The following is a 17,180-nucleotide window of genomic DNA, read 5'->3' on the forward strand; positions in this document are numbered from 1 at the left end:
TCTGCAGTGGACCTAGCAACCACATTTTGTTTCTTGCTCATCCACATTACAAGATTACCTGCAACAAATGTAAACTATCCTGATGTAGAGCGTTTATCAGTAATATTCTCAGCCCAATTAGCATATGTGCACCCTTTTACCTCTAGATGCCTATGTTTCCTGAAAATCAACCATTTTTCCAGGTGCACCTTTCAAATAACTCAAAATTCGCATTACTGCAACCATGTGATCATCACTACGAGAGTGCATGAATTGACTTACCACACTTACAACATATGCAATATCTGGTCTCGTGAGAGACAAGTAGATTAACCTTCCCACTAGCCTGTAGTATCTTTCCCTGTTTGCCGAAACTTGGTTAGGATAAATTGCTAGATGATGAATATGAACTATAGGTGTTTCTGCTGGTTTACATGTCAACATCCCTGTCTCAAACAAAAGATCCAGAACATACTTCCGCTGTGACAAGTAAATACCCTCACAGGAACGAGCAACTTCAATTCCCAAAAAGTACTTCAAGCCTCCTAAGTCTTTCATCTCAAACTTCGAAGAGAGATACTCCTATAATCTTTTCATCTCTTTAGTATCATCATTAGTAACCACCATATCGTCCACATAAATTATTAACAAGGTGACTTTTCCTTCCCTGCGTTTGATAAACAAAGTGTGATCCGCATTCCCTTGTTGGTAACCATATTTCTTCACTGCATCAGTGAATCTTCCAAACCACGCCCTCGGTGACTGCTTGAGTCCATAAAGAGCTTTTCACAACCTTCACACTTTACCTGTTCTGTTCGGTACTTCAAACCCGGGTGGAAGCTTCATGTAAACTTCTTCTTCCAGGTCTCCATGTAGAAAGGCATTTTTTTACATCAAATTGTTTTAATGGCCAATCAAAGTTAGCAGCTAAAGACAAAAGAACTCGAATAATGTTCATCTTTGCTACTGGGGCAAATGTTTCTTGATACTCTACTCCAAAAGTCTATGTATACCCCTTAGCAACCAACCTTGCCTTGTCTGTCAATGGTTCCGTCTGCATTGTGTTTTATGGTGAATACCCATTTGCATCCCATTGGTCTTTTCCCTTATGGTAGTGACTCCATGCTTTAAGTCTAATTTTTCTGTAGAGCCTCCATTTCAATTTCCATTCATTGTATTTACCATGGCTTGGTATGTAAAGGACAATCAATGCGTAGAGACATACTTTGCAATAGCATATCTGACTTTTCCATCAAGTGAATACCTGTCAGGTGGTTTCCCGCGATTTTGTCTAGATGGCAACGTATATGTACTTTCAATATTAGTCAAATTAAGAGCTTCATTAGGTTGGGATAAACTTACCTCATGAATATCCTCAGGCACATGGACGGGTACAACAAGATGAGGGTTATTACTGGAAGTGCCTTGGTCATCCAGATTTTGAAGCAATGGTCGCAGCTCACTACTACCATGATCTCGTGCATTAGGCCGTGCATTGGGTTGTGCACCAACCTGTTCTCTTTCTGTCATGCCTTCAAGCCTGTTTCTGGACCGGAGCTGATGTGTTGCTTCACGGGTTTCAAAATTGGTCGAGCCCAGATTGGGCTCAAGCTCCTCAATTGGAACTGATGGCAACTGTCGGCCCAGCTGGCAGATGCTATCACCATGGTAGATATCATGCTGGCAGGTGTCGCACTACTGGGTTACATAGTAGCCATCTTTCTGCCCAGTTGGAAGATCAATCCAACTGTAATCTTCTTGCGTACTTGTCTCCCCCTGAAGGTTATAGTTGGTTTGATCAGTGACAAAGAACATCTCATGCTCTGAAAACGTCACATCCATGGTGACATGTATGTTTGGTTGGTGGGTGGTAACATCGGTACCCTTTTTGCTGACCATTAAATCCCAAAAAAATATATTGAACTGCACATGGATCCAATTTACTGCGTTGATTCTTGTGGAGATGTACATAGGCCACACGCCCAAAAATATGTGGTGACAATTGAAAAGAAGATAGTAATGTCACATGGTTAACAAACCTCTATAGGAGTTCGAAAATTGTGTACTTTGGTGGGCATTCGGTTCATTAGATAAACAGAATATCTGACGGCATCCGCCCAATATAGGCGAGAGGCATGAGCACAAATGAGAAGTGCTCAAGTGATTTCCAAAATATGTCTATTTTTGCGTTCAGTAACCCCATTTTGTTATGGGGTTGCGGGCAAGTAGTCTCATGAAGAATGCTACGCTCCTGGAAAAATTGAGAGAGTTTTGTACTAAGATATTCGCCACCATTATCTGAGTGGAGAACCTTAAAGGAAAAAGAGTATTGCTTTTCAACCATGTGATAAAATTGTTGAAATTTTTTCCCATCCTCACTTTTATGTTTCATAGTGTAAAGCCAAGTCATTCTAGTGCAATCATCTACAAAAATACTAAACCAACGGACGTTGTGAATAATAGTAACCGGAGAAATCCTCCACACATCAGAATGGACTAACTCAAACGACACTGTTCTTGTATTGGAACTCAAATAATAAGAAGCACGATGGCTCTTCGCCAGAATGCAATCATTACACTGAAAATCAGAGTCTGAAATGCCACAAAATAAAGACAAAAGTAATTTTTTCAAATAACCAAAAGATGTATACCCCAATCGACAATGTCATAACCAGATTGTCTTATTCTTGTTTGGTTGACTACTGCGCACTTGATTCACTTTGCTTTCCGACACATCATCCGCGTAGTGTAATCCTCTCCTCTTAGTATCACGCCCAATGATCGCCCGAGTCTGGATATCCTGAAGTAGGCAGAAAGTGGGAAACATTGACACAACACAATCTAATTGCTCAGTAACTTGACCAACAGATAGTAAATGATTGGACAACGACGGAACAAGTAGTGCGTTGTGAATGGACAAAGATGGAGTAAGGAAAATAGAACCGGCTCTTGTTACATGAGCAACATCACCATTGGCTGTGATGACATTATCTTTAGATGGTAGAGTTATGTGATAAAATATTGATGCATCGTAAGTCATATGATTTGTAGCTCCAGAGTCAATTATCCACCCATTACCTTTTTTGGTGGACGATATTAAAACAATACCAATTTTACTTGAGTCTTCCGAGTTTTCATTCATTGAAATCTGATTGATGAGAGACAGTAATGGACCGGTTTCATCACTCTTGGATGCTATCTCCAAGGGCTGCCTCTCTGACTGGGCTTCTGCCGTGACAAGGTGGGACAAACTGGGCCTACGCTGGCCAGCTGCAACAGCTACAATACCCCCTACTCCTATCAGGTTTGTCTTGTTGGACATTGGGCCCAACTTGGCCTCCTCCACTCGGTGCCGTCCCAGTTGGATACCCTAGCTTGCCGAGCCCTGGGTTGGACAAGGTGTGCACGGGAATCAACTCTGCCTTCTGATCTCCAGCCATCGTAACAAGTCTCTTGGATAGGTTTGATTAGGTTTCTCGTAGCCTTGATGTTTACAAAGGCTGTAATTCGATTTTCTTGTTTCTAACACAATCTAGAGCTCAGACTGTGAGAGAGTTTACTGTGAGTTTGTTGGCTGTCGAAGGCAGGCCTAACCTGCTCTTGATACCATGATAGAATTCTAGGGTTTTCATGAATATTGATCTGAATATTATTCTTCTCACATAGAGGAATATATATATATATATATATATATATATATATATATATATATATATATATATATATATATATATATATATATAAAAGCTTATACAAATCTCCTACAAACTATAAAGTAAGTATCCTATATATACTAGGATATCAATTACATAACCTCATACCCAAAATATCCCTACATTCCTTATTCGTCACGACAACACAACCTCCACAAAACATGTGCGGAGCTACCCCGTGAGATCCGCCACCCTATCCACCGCAAACACCCCCTTAAGCTGCAATGTTACAAAGATCCTTTCACAGTTTACACTTGTGACTCCTGCGACCAGCCTTGCCGAATAGCCTACACTTGTTCTGATTGCGAGCCCAACCTCGACGTCAAATGTGCCTCGAATTGGCGCCTCATTCTTGAGGATCGCCGACACGTGCATCAGTTCACTGTCCTCCGGAAGAAAATTCCATTCGATTGTGATATCTGCGGCGGAACATGGGATCATGTCTCGTATCTTTGTACCGTCTGTCACCTCTTGGTCGACAAAGCATGTGCTCATACGTTACCACACCGCATTAGGATCAGTGCTCACGAACACCGCCTCACGCTTATTTGGTACCTTGAGAGGATGCCTACCCGAGGGACCAGTTTTGTAAAACCTGCTATACAAACACTGATAGTTGCCGCGCTGTTTATTACTGTCGTCGGTGTGGTTACGTTGCTGACACTCTATGTGCCTTCGAGGAACTAACCGACACCTTTGATGATGACAATGCCGACGACGATGGTGATCTTATACCTGGTCAAGAGCAGTGGAACACGGTGGATGACCAAAGAGAATCAGCGGCAGCACAACAGATCAAGCATTTTAGTCATGATCAACATTTTTTAGTCCTCAGCTATGCAGTTAGAGATCTTGATGGTACAATTACTTGTGACGGTTGCATGCAACCCATCACCATGAGCACCGGTGCCTTTTATAGTTGTTGCGCCGAAGAAGAACAATGCCGTTTCTATCTACACCAAACCTGTGCTCATTTACCTAGAACAAGGCTTCACCCACTTCATCGACACCAGATCACACTCCTCTCGGCAGCTCCTTCATTTGACAGTCTTTAAGTGTCATATGTGCCGAAGCTTTAGCCAAGGCTTCTCTTACTATTGTAACAAATGCGACTTATACCTTGACCTCCAATGGATTTCTGTTTCAAACCCTCTTAAGCATGACGCTCATAGGCACCCGCTCTTCTTCAACTTTCATCCGAACAAAGAAGATTGCAAGGGTTGTGGTATTTCTCGTACGGACGTACGCTTCAGTTGTATCAAGTGTAACTTCCATTGTTGTGTTGCATGTGTTAAACTACCTCCTACTGCAAGGTACAAATACCTCAATCTTACTCTCAACCTCACCTATCATCCGGTTCCAAACGAACTAGGTGACTATTATTGCGAAATATGTGAAGGAGAACGAGATCCTACACATTGGTTCTACTACTCTACAGATTGCGGCTTTGATATCCATCCTCATTGCCTTCTGGGGAGGTATCCGCAAGTCAAGTTAGGGAGCAGTTACAAGCATAATGCTCATCCACACCCTGTTCCTCTTGTTGATAAGAGAAAGAGTGCCATTCCTTTCGATAAGCGAGAGAGCATTCTTGATTGTCAGTTGTGTGGAGAACCTTGTGAAGGTTTGGTGTTTGAATGCGCGGAGTGTAACATAAGTATTCACTGAAAAGGAAACTGTAATTCTCTAGTCTCCGAAGAAGAATAAGAAAATGCCATTTCGCTTATTGAATTTATTCATTCCGGTTTCGAATTAAATTTCATTTCTACTCCAAGGTTTTCTTACCCATGAAACTGTCATAAGTTCTAGCAGATGTCGATCTTTAGTTAGCCATAGATCATAGAGAAAATAATTCCTGATGTCAATCTGGAAATTCAAAAAATTTAGTACCCGAAATGTGGTCCCTTATGTCGAAGGATCTTACTAGCAGTAGTATGTAGACCTATACTACTTACAATCTGATAACTTTAGATAACTAGACCATTTGATCCATGTGCTATGCTTTCTGTAGAGTCGAATTTTTTTTTCCTTGTGAAAATGGTTGCCAGAAAACAAACAATATATTCACATAGAGATGGAAAAGTGTTGTTTTTCCTATACCGTTTTCACAAGAAAACAAACAATATATTTGACAGGCTTTAGTGGCTCAACAGTGTCGTCTCTCGAAACTTGCATACCTGAATCTAGACGACACGAACAATGCAACCTGGGCTCATTTTAACGACATCGAATGTGCCCCTATTTGTTGCCACCTTGACTTATTACAACAGGGGATCTACAAAAAGCATACAAAGTTCGTTGTTCCAGAACCGTTAGCTATATTCTTATAACTAGTTATTACATACTCCAAATTTCACAAACTCATTTAACAATATCATTGTTTCATCGAAGTTTTATAAGAAAAACAATGCAGATCAACAATAAAAGAAACACATGTTGGGAGGAATGTGTTTTTCACTTCTTGTTTGTCAAATAAGAGCTGGAAAAGTGTTGTTTTTCCTATACCGTCCCCACCAACAAAGCCTACTTCCCTGAACCGGTCATCACTTCCTTGCTGGAAAAGCAACTTTTTCATTGAAATCACATCCTCATCAAATCCATAAACCTTGGAAGCATCCACTGAACGAGTAGTCCACCTCAAAAGCTCTCTGTCCTGTGAGCTTGCTTGGCCATTATTAGGTTGTGGAGCAAAATTTCCATGGGATGATCTCTTTTATGTGTTGTAACCTTGAGCTCCCTCTTGATCTTGCTTAGGATGATCTCTTTTCTGTGTTATAACCTTGAGCTCCCTCTTGATCTTTCTTAACTCCCTCCTGATTCTGTTTATGGTCAGTAGCTCCTGAGGGGAGTTGAAATCGTGTTTTCTCGAGCATCTGGCACTCAGTTTAAAAAATTGTTGAGGTAGTAAAGTTTGTCCCTGGTGGATGATTCTACAGGCAAGTCTGAGCTGAAAATTTCTTCAAGCAAAGTCTTTATTTCTTGAAATTGATTGTACCGGGGAATCTTGGAGAGACTTTTGTCTTTCCCATCAAGTCCATTCCGGAACTTATCCATTAGATAATGTTCAATTTCTTGAGCCATTGAATAACCTCTGCAACCCTCTTTTATTTACTCAAAATTGTAACGATAACTGGCAAGAAAAGAAAAAAATTGGGAACTTGTACATCAGGGTTTGGGTTTTTCTTTAGATGCATTGAAATTTGAAAGGGAATGTGGATAACAATTTCATTTGGGCACCCCAACCAATATATTTGCCAACATCAGAATGTGTATAAGCATGCGTGCGCGAGCGTGTTTGTGAATACGAGTACACTTCATCAAGGACCATAAAGCATGCCGGAAGAAAACAAACAATATATTCACATAGAGATGACTGTTATCAAGCTTCAAGGGAAAGACATCCATGACTTAACGGGAACATATAATTACAGACATAAGAAAATCAAAATAAAATCTGTTAACCCTTAAACTCATCTGATTTTCCTTTGTTCAGCAGCTATCAATTGCGACAAGTGTCAACATTGAACATCCGTTAACATGTTCATAAGAAGTCAGAGTACGATGTTATTCATTTGCTGTTAGAGAGTTCATGGAAAACCATCACAAGGGTCGCATCTCTAGTTCACATGTTCAAGGAATGTGCAACAAATCCATTCAAGACTTGTAATCCATCACAAAGGACATATCTTTATTCAAGACTTCGGGTCTACAGGTCTATCTCCAGCTATAAGTTTCCATTTTTCGTTATTTTGAGTAGCTTATGTTCACATTCATCACATACATATGCCCATTTTTATTTTCCTTTTCAGGCAAAAAAGGAATACACGCAGAGATATGAAGGCATTTCATCTAATTTCAAAAAATGAAGTTGGTCAGAGATATTCTTTTGGGACGTTTTGATATAGACGCGCAACGGGCTCTCCGCTCCTAGTCACTAAATAGTGCTATTTTGTCCTAAAAAACTAGCCTTGGGGTGTGCCTAAGCGGCCTTGAAGGCTGGACGGCTGGATTTTTGCCTCTGTTTTGTGGAGGCGGGCGTAGGGCGGCCTCGGTACTCGCCTAGGAGGCTGAGACGCTCCCAGGCGTTCAACTTCGATGTTTTTCCCTTCAAAATTCATGTCTTTTTCTAAAATACAGTAGGCTGTTCTAGTTTAAACTAAGAAGGAAGAGAGAGTTTCTCTCTCCAAATGACAAAGTCTAACTCCAACTCTAACTCTTCCTTTATTTTCCTTTGAATTCCTCATAATAATTGCTCCACTAAGCTTTTACTTCCTTTTAAATTCCAATATAATTTCTCCGCTTAGCCTTTATGAATTTCTCTAAACAACCTTTATTTCCTTTTGAATTTCCCTATAATTGTGACATTCGGCCTTTATTTTCCTTGAAATTCCCTTTAATTGTGGTCACTCACCCTTATTTCTCTTAAATTTCTCTATAATTGCTTACTATAAAATAAATAATTACAACATTTCAAGACTTTATGACATAGTTTCTAAGTACAACTAGACTTAGTAATGAAGAAGATGATATTATCCATGATTTAGTTATAATTATATTTGTTTTACGAAGTATTATATCTATAAAATATGGAGTGTGATATTCGCACACCCATTTTACTTCTCATACACCCTTTTAATTTTCGGCCATCGAATCAGATGAATTGAAGAAAATCAAGGGACAGAAATCAACAAGAGTGTGAGAAGTAAAAACGGGTGTGTGGATAGCATACCCCTAAAATATAATTATATATGTAATATATATTCGCACACCCATTTCACCTCACGCCTCACTCCTAGGCGGGGCTATCCATGGGAGGCCTTCGCCTTTTAATACATTGCAGCTAACAGAAAGCATGTCTCTGGCCAGTTACAGAAGCAAAAAGCATGGAAAAAACAAGCAACTTTTTCATTGAAATCACATCATCATCAAATCCATGAACATTGGAAGCATGTACTGGACGAGTAGTCCACCTCAAAAGCTCTCTGTCCTGTGAGCTTGCTTGGCCATTATTAGGTTGTGGAGCGAAATTTCCATGGGATGATCTCTTTTTATCTGTTATCACCTTGAGCTCCCTCTTGATCTTGTTTAACTCCCTCCTGATTCTGTTTATGGTATCTCCTCTGGAGAGTTGAAACTTGAAACCATGTTTTCTCGCTAGCATCTGGCACTCGGTCAAAACATTGTTGAGGTAGTAAAATTTGTTCCTAATGGGAATCTTGGAGATACTTTTGTCATTCCCGTCAAGTCCATTCCGGAACTTATCCATTACATATTGTTCAATTTATTGAGCCATTGGAATGGACTTGACGATGAGATCAGACATACAGAACAATATAACAAACTGCAACAAAACAAACAACTAGAGCAAGCTTTGGCGTCAAATCGAAATCTTTAAAAACCAAAAGGTGGTTGTGGCCAAAGGAATTCCCGACATGGAGGCGTCAACATCCATGGACGAAGTCGAGGCCGAGGACGAGGTAAAGAAGATTCCATGATTCGGGTCCAACCATGGGTTCCAATGTACAAGATCTTGTTGCACTTACCAATGAGGCCCTATCGATTAGTATTACACAGAAGAAACTCCATCTCAAAAGTAATGAGAAATGCATTTGGTCTAGGAAACAATTGACATGAAAAATGGAGTGATACAACACTGCCAAACTTTCATCCTCATCTGCGAACTTATAATTGTCATCCATGATACTGGTTTAGACTACTGACTCCTACCTGAAGGCCAATTCATCTTTCATTGGTCTCTAGGCCGTTCAACAACCAACGTAGACTTCGAGCAGATGTCCGTGGTACGCCAAAAGTTGGGAAGAAGTAACAAAATGCTTCCAAGTTCTAGATTTAAATCTTGTGTATGCGAAGTAATTTTGCTTCTTATCAATCAGAGGCACGTGTTCAGTTGGCTAACTTGGCTTGTTGGCATCTCAACCAATATATTCCGAAAATAGGAACCAGAGAGGAGAAGCATAGAACCCTTCTATTTTGAAAATGTTGTTTTTCGTTGTTTGCCAGCATACCAGAATGTGTATACGTGTGTGTGCGCGTGAGTGTTTGGGAATATGAGCACGCCGGAAGAAAACAAACTAAGTAACCAGCAATTTTTTTCTGCGATAAGTAAAATGGACAACAACATATATTCACATAGCTATGACAATGTTATCAAGCTTCAAGGGAACGACATCCATGACTTAACGGGAACATATAATAACATAGACTTAATAAAATTAAAATAAAATCTGTTAAACCCTTAAACTCACCTGATTTTCCTTTGTTCAGTATTTGAGTATCCTCAGCTATCAATTGCAACAAGTGTCAACATTGAACATCTGCTAAAAAAGGAGTATACGCAGAAAAACAAATGCATTTCATCTAATTTCAAAAAATGAAGTTGGTCAGAGATATTCTTTTTACAGCTAACATAAAGCATGTCTCTGGCCAGTAACAGAAGCAAAAAGCATGGAACAAACAAACATTGTTATCGGAATCTCACAATCAAAATCATCTGCTAGCAAAGAAGGAACTCAGAAAAACATATAACGAAGGCAGTATAAGGAATGATATGTGAACCAACAAGGAGGTGAGCAAAGAAGGTGGGCAACCATCACAACAGCAGAACTGAACTCACTGGCACTCAACACCAGCTTCAGCAGCTCGGTGAGGCTTATTTTTTCGCCTACTCCCATTTTGTCGGAATCCAACAGACTTTTTCGGGTCATCGAGACTTGATTTTGTTTCAATCATTTTATCCTCTTTGACTGATTTTACAGTTTCTTTGACCTGAGCTGACCTCTTCCTTTTCCTTCCATTCTCTATGGCAGATTGGCCTTTCATGTCTTTGCTCGAAACATGACTTTTTGCATCCTCGCCATCTTCTGTCTTCAGAGCCTCTTCTCCTTCTACAATATCGTCCTTCAATGTCTTTTGTGGCCTTCCTCTTCTCCTGCTTGGTAGAATCCTTTCCTCTTCACCACTTCCAGTATCCTCACGAGCAGCAATAACATTTTGTTTCTTTGCTTTTCCTCTCCCTCTACCCATAGCCAAAAACCCTTGTGATGAAATTTCCAAACTAAGGAATTTCTGCAAATGCAAACCGATGATCTTAGAAGCAAAAACTACACTGTGTAGCTGAATGAACTCCACCTATCAACCTGCAAAGTTTGTTTGACAGAATGCAAACATAAGCCATCCACAAGCAGAAGACGACTGAAGGAAATCCGCCAATGATAAAGTTAATAATGAACCAGTTTAGATAAAAAAAATTGAGTCAAAACTGACACCTTTAAGGGACAGGACATTTCCCAAACCTTTACTAACATCATAAGGAACTACAAACAAAATCAGAAACTTCAAGTCGACCATGCAAATCAGCGACCGCTTAATTCCTAGCACTCTCTTTGGTTTCTCTTGAATTCAATTAAGAAGAAAGGAAAATGCAGGATCAAATCCTTGATCTCGATAATTTCAAATATCCAAAGCCAAAAATGTATCTTGATCCAGCCAACAGGTTCCAACATCGAGCGACTGTACTGACTCAGTTTAATCATCTTAGCATAGAGAAATCGAAGGGGAAACATACGGAAACACCAGGAAACGGTAGGTATGTATCACAAAACAGCTAAACCCGTTGTGAAATTCAACCCGAACAACTTATTTACTAGTAACTGCAGATCAACAAGGAAGACCAATCCCTTTTGGATCAAAAACCAATGGCAAATCAAACATTCTGGCTTCAATCTTAAGTATAACAATCCAAATCCTAATCCCAACTTTGGCTGCAGAAAAAAATATGCAAGAAAGGATCCATAGATTTGAACCTTAAGACTTATGCTTTCAGTTTCAGATTATGATGAACTAATTCCACCCATCTTCAAAATTTTCACTTTCAAAATTTTCAGGTCTCAAACTATTAGAAATCCACGATATCAAAAGCAATTTATTTTCTTTTCACTACCATTTATTTTCACATAACAACGCAAAAGCATTCATATGAGAAAATCAAAAAAAAAAAAATATATATATATATATATATATATATTTGCAACATGGAGAAGATAGAAGAAGGAAGAGCTTACCTGAAAGAAAATATCCACTTTCTGCATCTCATTCACAAAAATCCATTTCTCAGAATCTGATTACACCAATCAAGAAACTAACAAAAACCCATCAACCAAAACAGGCTTGTTTTTTGTATGAAAGGTTTTCCAACAGTGATGAAGTTAGCAGAAATATCCAATTAAAATTGAAAACTTCGATCCGAAGAAACAAGTAAAGAATACCCAGATCAGAAAACGATGTGATTAGAGAGAAAGGTTAGCAGAAATATTGGATGCTGAAGGGATTAATCAAAAGCAATAAGATTTTGAGAGCTTTTAAAGGGAGGAAGGAGGCAGAGGGAAAGAAGTTGAATAGAGAAAGGGGAGAGGAGAAACTGGTGAGAAAGTAGCGAGTGCTTTTTTGTCGTGCTCTTCCTAGTCCAAGTGTCATTAAATATTCAGCAGGTTTTATGTATCCGGTACTGATGCTTACTGCTTAGGTCACAGTCGAATCCAGTTGGGTATCACTTTGCACTTTTCTCCCTTTCTTAAGCAAATTTATATTTTTTAATACGACGAGAAACAGTTAATGTTGAAAATCAACACGCATGCCATGCTGTACAAATTTTCAATGAAATAGTCAACATTCTCTTGATGAGTACTAGCACAAATTTCCAAAGCATCAATGTTGAAAATCAACGTTAATGTTTTTAGTTGTAGCGCAAATTTACATCTCGTAAAGGAAACTGCAAGTGAATAGAATATCGATGTGTTTAGTAATAGCATAAATTTCCTATGAAATAGTCAATATTCTCTTGGTGAGTACTAATTAATTCTCAAGTAATTTATTTACAGGTATTAGATAAATTAACATTAACATGATCTCTTTAGAGCATGTCCAGTACGAGATGTAAATTAAATTTGATGTGTTACATCTTTTTTTCTCTATTTATTTGTTCCAATCTAATATTAGAGTCACTAATTCGCGCTATCTTTTATAAATATAAAAATTAGTAAATATATAGAACCATTTTCGTTACCAAAGGTTTATTGCTTTAGTACCAAAACAAAAGCACCTAAACAAGATATTAATGACTTATTTGAAAGTACTTTTAAAATGACTGCAAACGCTTTTGATGAAATTGATTTTGGATTCCAAAAGTGCTTTGTAAAAGAAACACCAAATATGTGTTTCTTGTAGGAAGTACTTACTGTGCTTTTGAAGGATCTATTCGAATTGATTTCAAAAACTTTTCATCAAAAACGTTTGTAGTCATTTAAAAGCCCTTCTAAACGAGCCCTAATTTCTTAAGAACTAGATGAGCAAAAAGTGAACGAAAAACTAAAGCACCCTTCAACTTCTCGAAGGCATACTAAAAATTCCAAAATGTAGGATCAAGCAATGTTTGATCTGCAACTATTTCATAGAACTTCGCGGTGCGTCAAGCTTGGGATCAAAGACAGAGTTACCTGCACGCCCGACGCTGGTTTTAATTGCTCTTAGTCATTCAACAAGATAACTCCGATTTCTCGAACTGAAACAGTGAAAATGTTTATGAATGCTTTAATATGCTTTAAGACATGAACAAAATCTGTTGAGCAGTAACTGAACTACCAGCACGCCAGTTCCAAAATCTTGTACACCCTCATGAGTGCGATATGTACTTCAAACAACAACAACAACAAAGCCTTATCCCATCAAGTGAAGCGATATGTACTTCCAAACTTAAACAAAATCAGAAGAAACAGGTGAATGCATAACTCTTCATATGGCCCAGTAAGTTTCAACAAGCATGAGCCACCATAGTTTACCTTTCATCCCTTTTCTGAAACGCACACACAAGAATTTCAAATTTGATTAGAACAGTAAAACCTCGGTTGAGGCAGATACAGCTTAAAGTCTGATAACAGGAGTCAAACTGAGAAGCTTTCAGGCTCACGACGATAAGCCATTTTAAACTGGACTACTACGGACTTGGAAATGCAAATGGTTGTGTAAAGGTAGAGTGGAGACACACTAATGAATTCATAACCAACAAGATCAAGAGAAATTTTCACATCACGAGAAAAAGGCGATGAATAGAAAAATAATAGATTATAGGGAAAATTATTATATCACTTAATAAACTAATTTAGCATCTATGCAGAACATGAACAATTACTCAAGTCCAGAAGTACCTGCACACATGCACATAAACTTACAAGTTACGCTAATCCGGTGCTAAAGAATCTTTGCTTATATTTACCCATATGTGCCATCTTGCCTGTTAACACTAACAAAAATTCCCCCCAAGTAAAAGAAAACAGAAAGAGGTTTGTTAGTATCAACTTAAGGAAACCAACAATACAGAAAGAACCATAACAGTAGAGGCAATAAATAGCTTAATTCTTGGAATAAATTTCATTCTTCAAATCCTCCCACACTTGAGGACCACTAGGATGACGATTTACATAAGAACTAACAAAACATTTATCTGAGCAAGAAATAATAGTGCTAAGGTTAAGCCGAGGATCAGCTGTTCCATGATCCTTGAGCCAATTGTACATCAATGTCCTAAGCTGGACCCTTTCAATCTTATAGGAAAGATATCTTGGGAAGGTCACCAAAGTCGAAATGGGGTAAACCAATTGATTTACAAGAAAATCAATCTTCTCTTCAATGATATCCTTTGTCTGGTTAAGAATTTGAGGGCTTATTTTAATCATTGTACAGACATCCTCTGGACTTAAACCAGCTTTAACAATACAATCAAATCTTTCCTGAAGCTCCATTCCCTTGCCGCGAAATGCTTTCAGTGCTTCTTTAATATTGTCTGAGTTGTCTACAAATCCTGCATCCAACAAAAACTTAATCTTTTGTATCTTTGATCTAAGGTCGTCTCCCGAGTCTGGAATTCGCTCAACTCTTTTACCCAAAACCCAATTCTTCAATACTTGTGGGTTCTTCTGGATGCATGTACACAATCTTTTCTTCCCAGCGTTCAAGTTTGAGAGTAAACTGACGGTTTTTTTCAAAGAACAAGAACCGAGAAGCAGGGGGTGGGAATGGACAATCTTCCCAATCTCTGCAACATTCATGTCAATCTCATTCAGGAACAAAATGCATTGTCTTAAATTTGAAACAAATTTCACAACTGGAATCTGTGGAAATTGCAGAAATATTGAACACAGCTGGCTTTTTGTGGATCCAAATTTCAGTAAGAACCCAATTAGTGAAAGCGTTTTTTCACCAGAACCATCAAACAAAATATCTGGGTGCTGACCAATCAATTGACCCAACCGTTCGGTACTGCAACCCATCTCACTAAACAAACTAAGAACTTCAAGCATCCGGCTCCAATTATGAGAACTATCTGCTGACAAATTACCTTCAATCCAAATGGTTTTAAATCCAAAACTCTGCAATTTTTCCAAAACCTTAACAAATTCAACATTTACATCCCCAATTAAAAGACAAGGAGTAGCAACTATAAACTTACCAAAAGTAGATTGGCTAAGACCTAGTTCTTGATAAGCTTTAAGTTTCGATGTTAAAACCTCAAAGTCATATTGAAAGACTTCTGTCCATTCCTTGTAAATCTTTCCTATCTTACTGCGTGCAATTCCATAATCACATAGTACAGTATAATTGTGCACTAATAACTTATCATCAGTCAAAAACGTCAAACTGCGTGGAAGAAGCGGAGAATACTCAGAAGGATTCAAACCCAAACTCTCAAAGAAAGGCTCAAATTCGTTAATAGGATGGTACCGCAAGAACCGCGCAATTGCCCGCCCAATATCTTTCTGATTATTCTTCTTTGCAAGAATTTCTTTTTCAATATCAACCTGTCTCAGAAGCTTGTCGAGAAAGCGAGGCGAGTTTTTACTCATATTCTCTGCATCCGTGAACTGCAACCCTCTAGTACCATGCAAATAATCCAACAATGCAGCTTCCGCTTCTTTTCGAATGGAATAAGAAATTCGAACAGCATTTCCTCCCTTACCACTCGAAGTTTTATCCGAACTTTTGGAATTCTCATTTGCAGAAGCTCCATTGGTACTGTACGTTCTAAAGGTTGGGGCATTGCAGAAATACCCAATTGGCTGAAATGGGATTAGAGGTGATCTAACACGGTTTTCGCAACAATTCAACGAAACCCATTTGCGAACAGATGCTAATCTGAGTTTCTGCAAATGGGTCATGACAAATTTGAAGAGATTCCAACCTAGTAATTACTATATGTGCCTAAAACGCCCAGATTTTCAGGTTAACACAAATAAATATGGAGTCTCTGTACGAAGTATTACCTTGGGCTTTTGACGAACATCAAGCATGGGACCAATACTCGGCGAGATTTTGCAGGAGCTTCTGGTACCGATGCCGATTGAGTTGTTCTCTGACTCTGCCCGAAGGGTTTTAGCACTTTTTTGTTGCGGGGTCAGGGGTCAGTAGGGTTTTAGAACTGAACGTGCCCACTCGAAGGAAATATTTTGGGGGTTTTTTTTTCGGCTGTCTGAGAACCAAATCTCAGCTGCTTCCCTACCCTCTCCCGTTACCTCTACGAAGTTTTGGGCCAAATCATAGTGGGTGCACTTTTGTTTTTAAAACTGGGGGCCCAATTACCTTTTAAACCCACTCAAAAGGCGGATAAATTTCTTTATGGTGATTTTTATACACAATTTTATGTCTTACTAGAGCGAGTGCTGAAGATATTTTTTGAACCACAACATGTTATACTTGACTTAAATGTTTTAAATGTATTTATATGCTGAATTGCTTCAATAATTTTTTTTATGACAAAAAAAAGTCAAATATTTGAAAAAAAATGAATAATATTCGACCATACTAGAAGAAACCGCTCATAAACCAATCAAAGCAGCTGAATCCACATAATAAAATCGGTCTTTCAATTTCCATCTACATTCTATTGAATTTATATTAAGAATACAAAAAATAGTATTTAATGAACAATTGATTGAATTATATTATTGCTAAACCATTGTGAGGTTAAGCCCACCCCCTCCCCTTTAGTATAGAAAACATCGTTTGTTCAAAATAAAAAATAAAAAAACGACCATTTGACAACTAATTGAATCACATTATTATGCACGTCGAAAGGCTTTTTTTTTATTTATTTTATTTTATTTTTCATAATTGGTATTGCGTGCCTTTTAAGTGTTTAAAAAGAATACAATTGATTGAATCACATTATTGTGCGCGGTGAAAGACCTTTTTTATCACCGGCGGTACGTGGCTCTTAAGATGTTTTGGATGTGTTTAAAAATAGAGAAAATAATATTTAATAAACAACTTATTGAATTACAATATTGTTAACCCAATGTGAGACTAAGCCCACCCCCTTCTCCTTAGTGTAGATAATATCATTTGTTCAAAAAAAAAAAAACAATCATTTGACAACTAATCGAATCATATTATTTTGCTCGTGCGAAAAACCTGTTTTTT

General features: G+C 38.4%; 2 protein-coding genes and 1 pseudogene across 3 annotated transcripts; 1 reads left to right on the forward strand and 2 right to left on the reverse strand.

The window, feature by feature from the left end:
• Window positions 1–3,466: 3,466 nt before the first annotated feature.
• Window positions 3,467–5,360, forward strand: LOC103959541 (annotated as a pseudogene).
• Window positions 5,361–10,044: 4,684 nt separating this feature from the next.
• Window positions 10,045–12,178, reverse strand: LOC103959145. 2 transcript variants are annotated; one of them, XM_048570544.1, is made up of 2 exons: window positions 11,774–12,178; window positions 10,045–10,778 (listed from the first exon to the last, which is right to left on the reverse strand). In XM_048570544.1, the coding sequence occupies exons 1-2, from the start codon at window positions 11,798–11,800 to the stop codon at window positions 10,323–10,325; spliced, it is 483 nt and encodes a 160-aa protein (XP_048426501.1). In that variant the 5' UTR covers window positions 11,801–12,178; the 3' UTR covers window positions 10,045–10,322. The 2 variants fall into 2 exon arrangements, with proteins under 2 accessions (XP_048426501.1, XP_009369774.2); XM_009371499.3 differs by having other exon boundaries at window positions 10,045–10,849; window positions 11,774–12,176.
• Window positions 12,179–14,099: 1,921 nt separating this feature from the next.
• LOC108868070 (transcription termination factor MTEF18, mitochondrial-like) lies at window positions 14,100–16,249 on the reverse strand. The gene has a single exon (XM_018650353.2). It carries the CDS (start codon window positions 15,917–15,919, stop codon window positions 14,117–14,119), a length of 1,803 nt encoding a protein of 600 aa, XP_018505869.2. The 5' UTR covers window positions 15,920–16,249; the 3' UTR covers window positions 14,100–14,116.
• Between the last annotated feature and the right edge of the window lie 931 nt (window positions 16,250–17,180).

The sequence above is a fragment of a genome, unplaced genomic scaffold, assembly GCF_019419815.1.
Source record: "Pyrus x bretschneideri cultivar Hongxiangsu unplaced genomic scaffold, Pyrus_bretschneideri_v1 Contig53, whole genome shotgun sequence".
Classification (NCBI taxonomy): domain Eukaryota; kingdom Viridiplantae; phylum Streptophyta; class Magnoliopsida; order Rosales; family Rosaceae; genus Pyrus; species Pyrus x bretschneideri.

Excerpts from the sequence above, each read along its gene's own strand:
- LOC108868070 (XM_018650353.2), bottom strand. The coding sequence starts at position 15,919 with ATGACCCATTTGCAGAAACTCAGATTAGCATCTGTTCGCAAATGGGTT.
- LOC103959145 (XM_048570544.1), bottom strand. The coding sequence starts at position 11,800 with ATGCAGAAAGTGGATATTTTCTTTCAG. Across the intron at positions 10,779-11,773 it reads AAGTGGATATTTTCTTTCAG|AAATTCCTTAGTTTGGAAAT; the intron begins GTAAGCTCTTCC and ends TTGCATTTGCAG.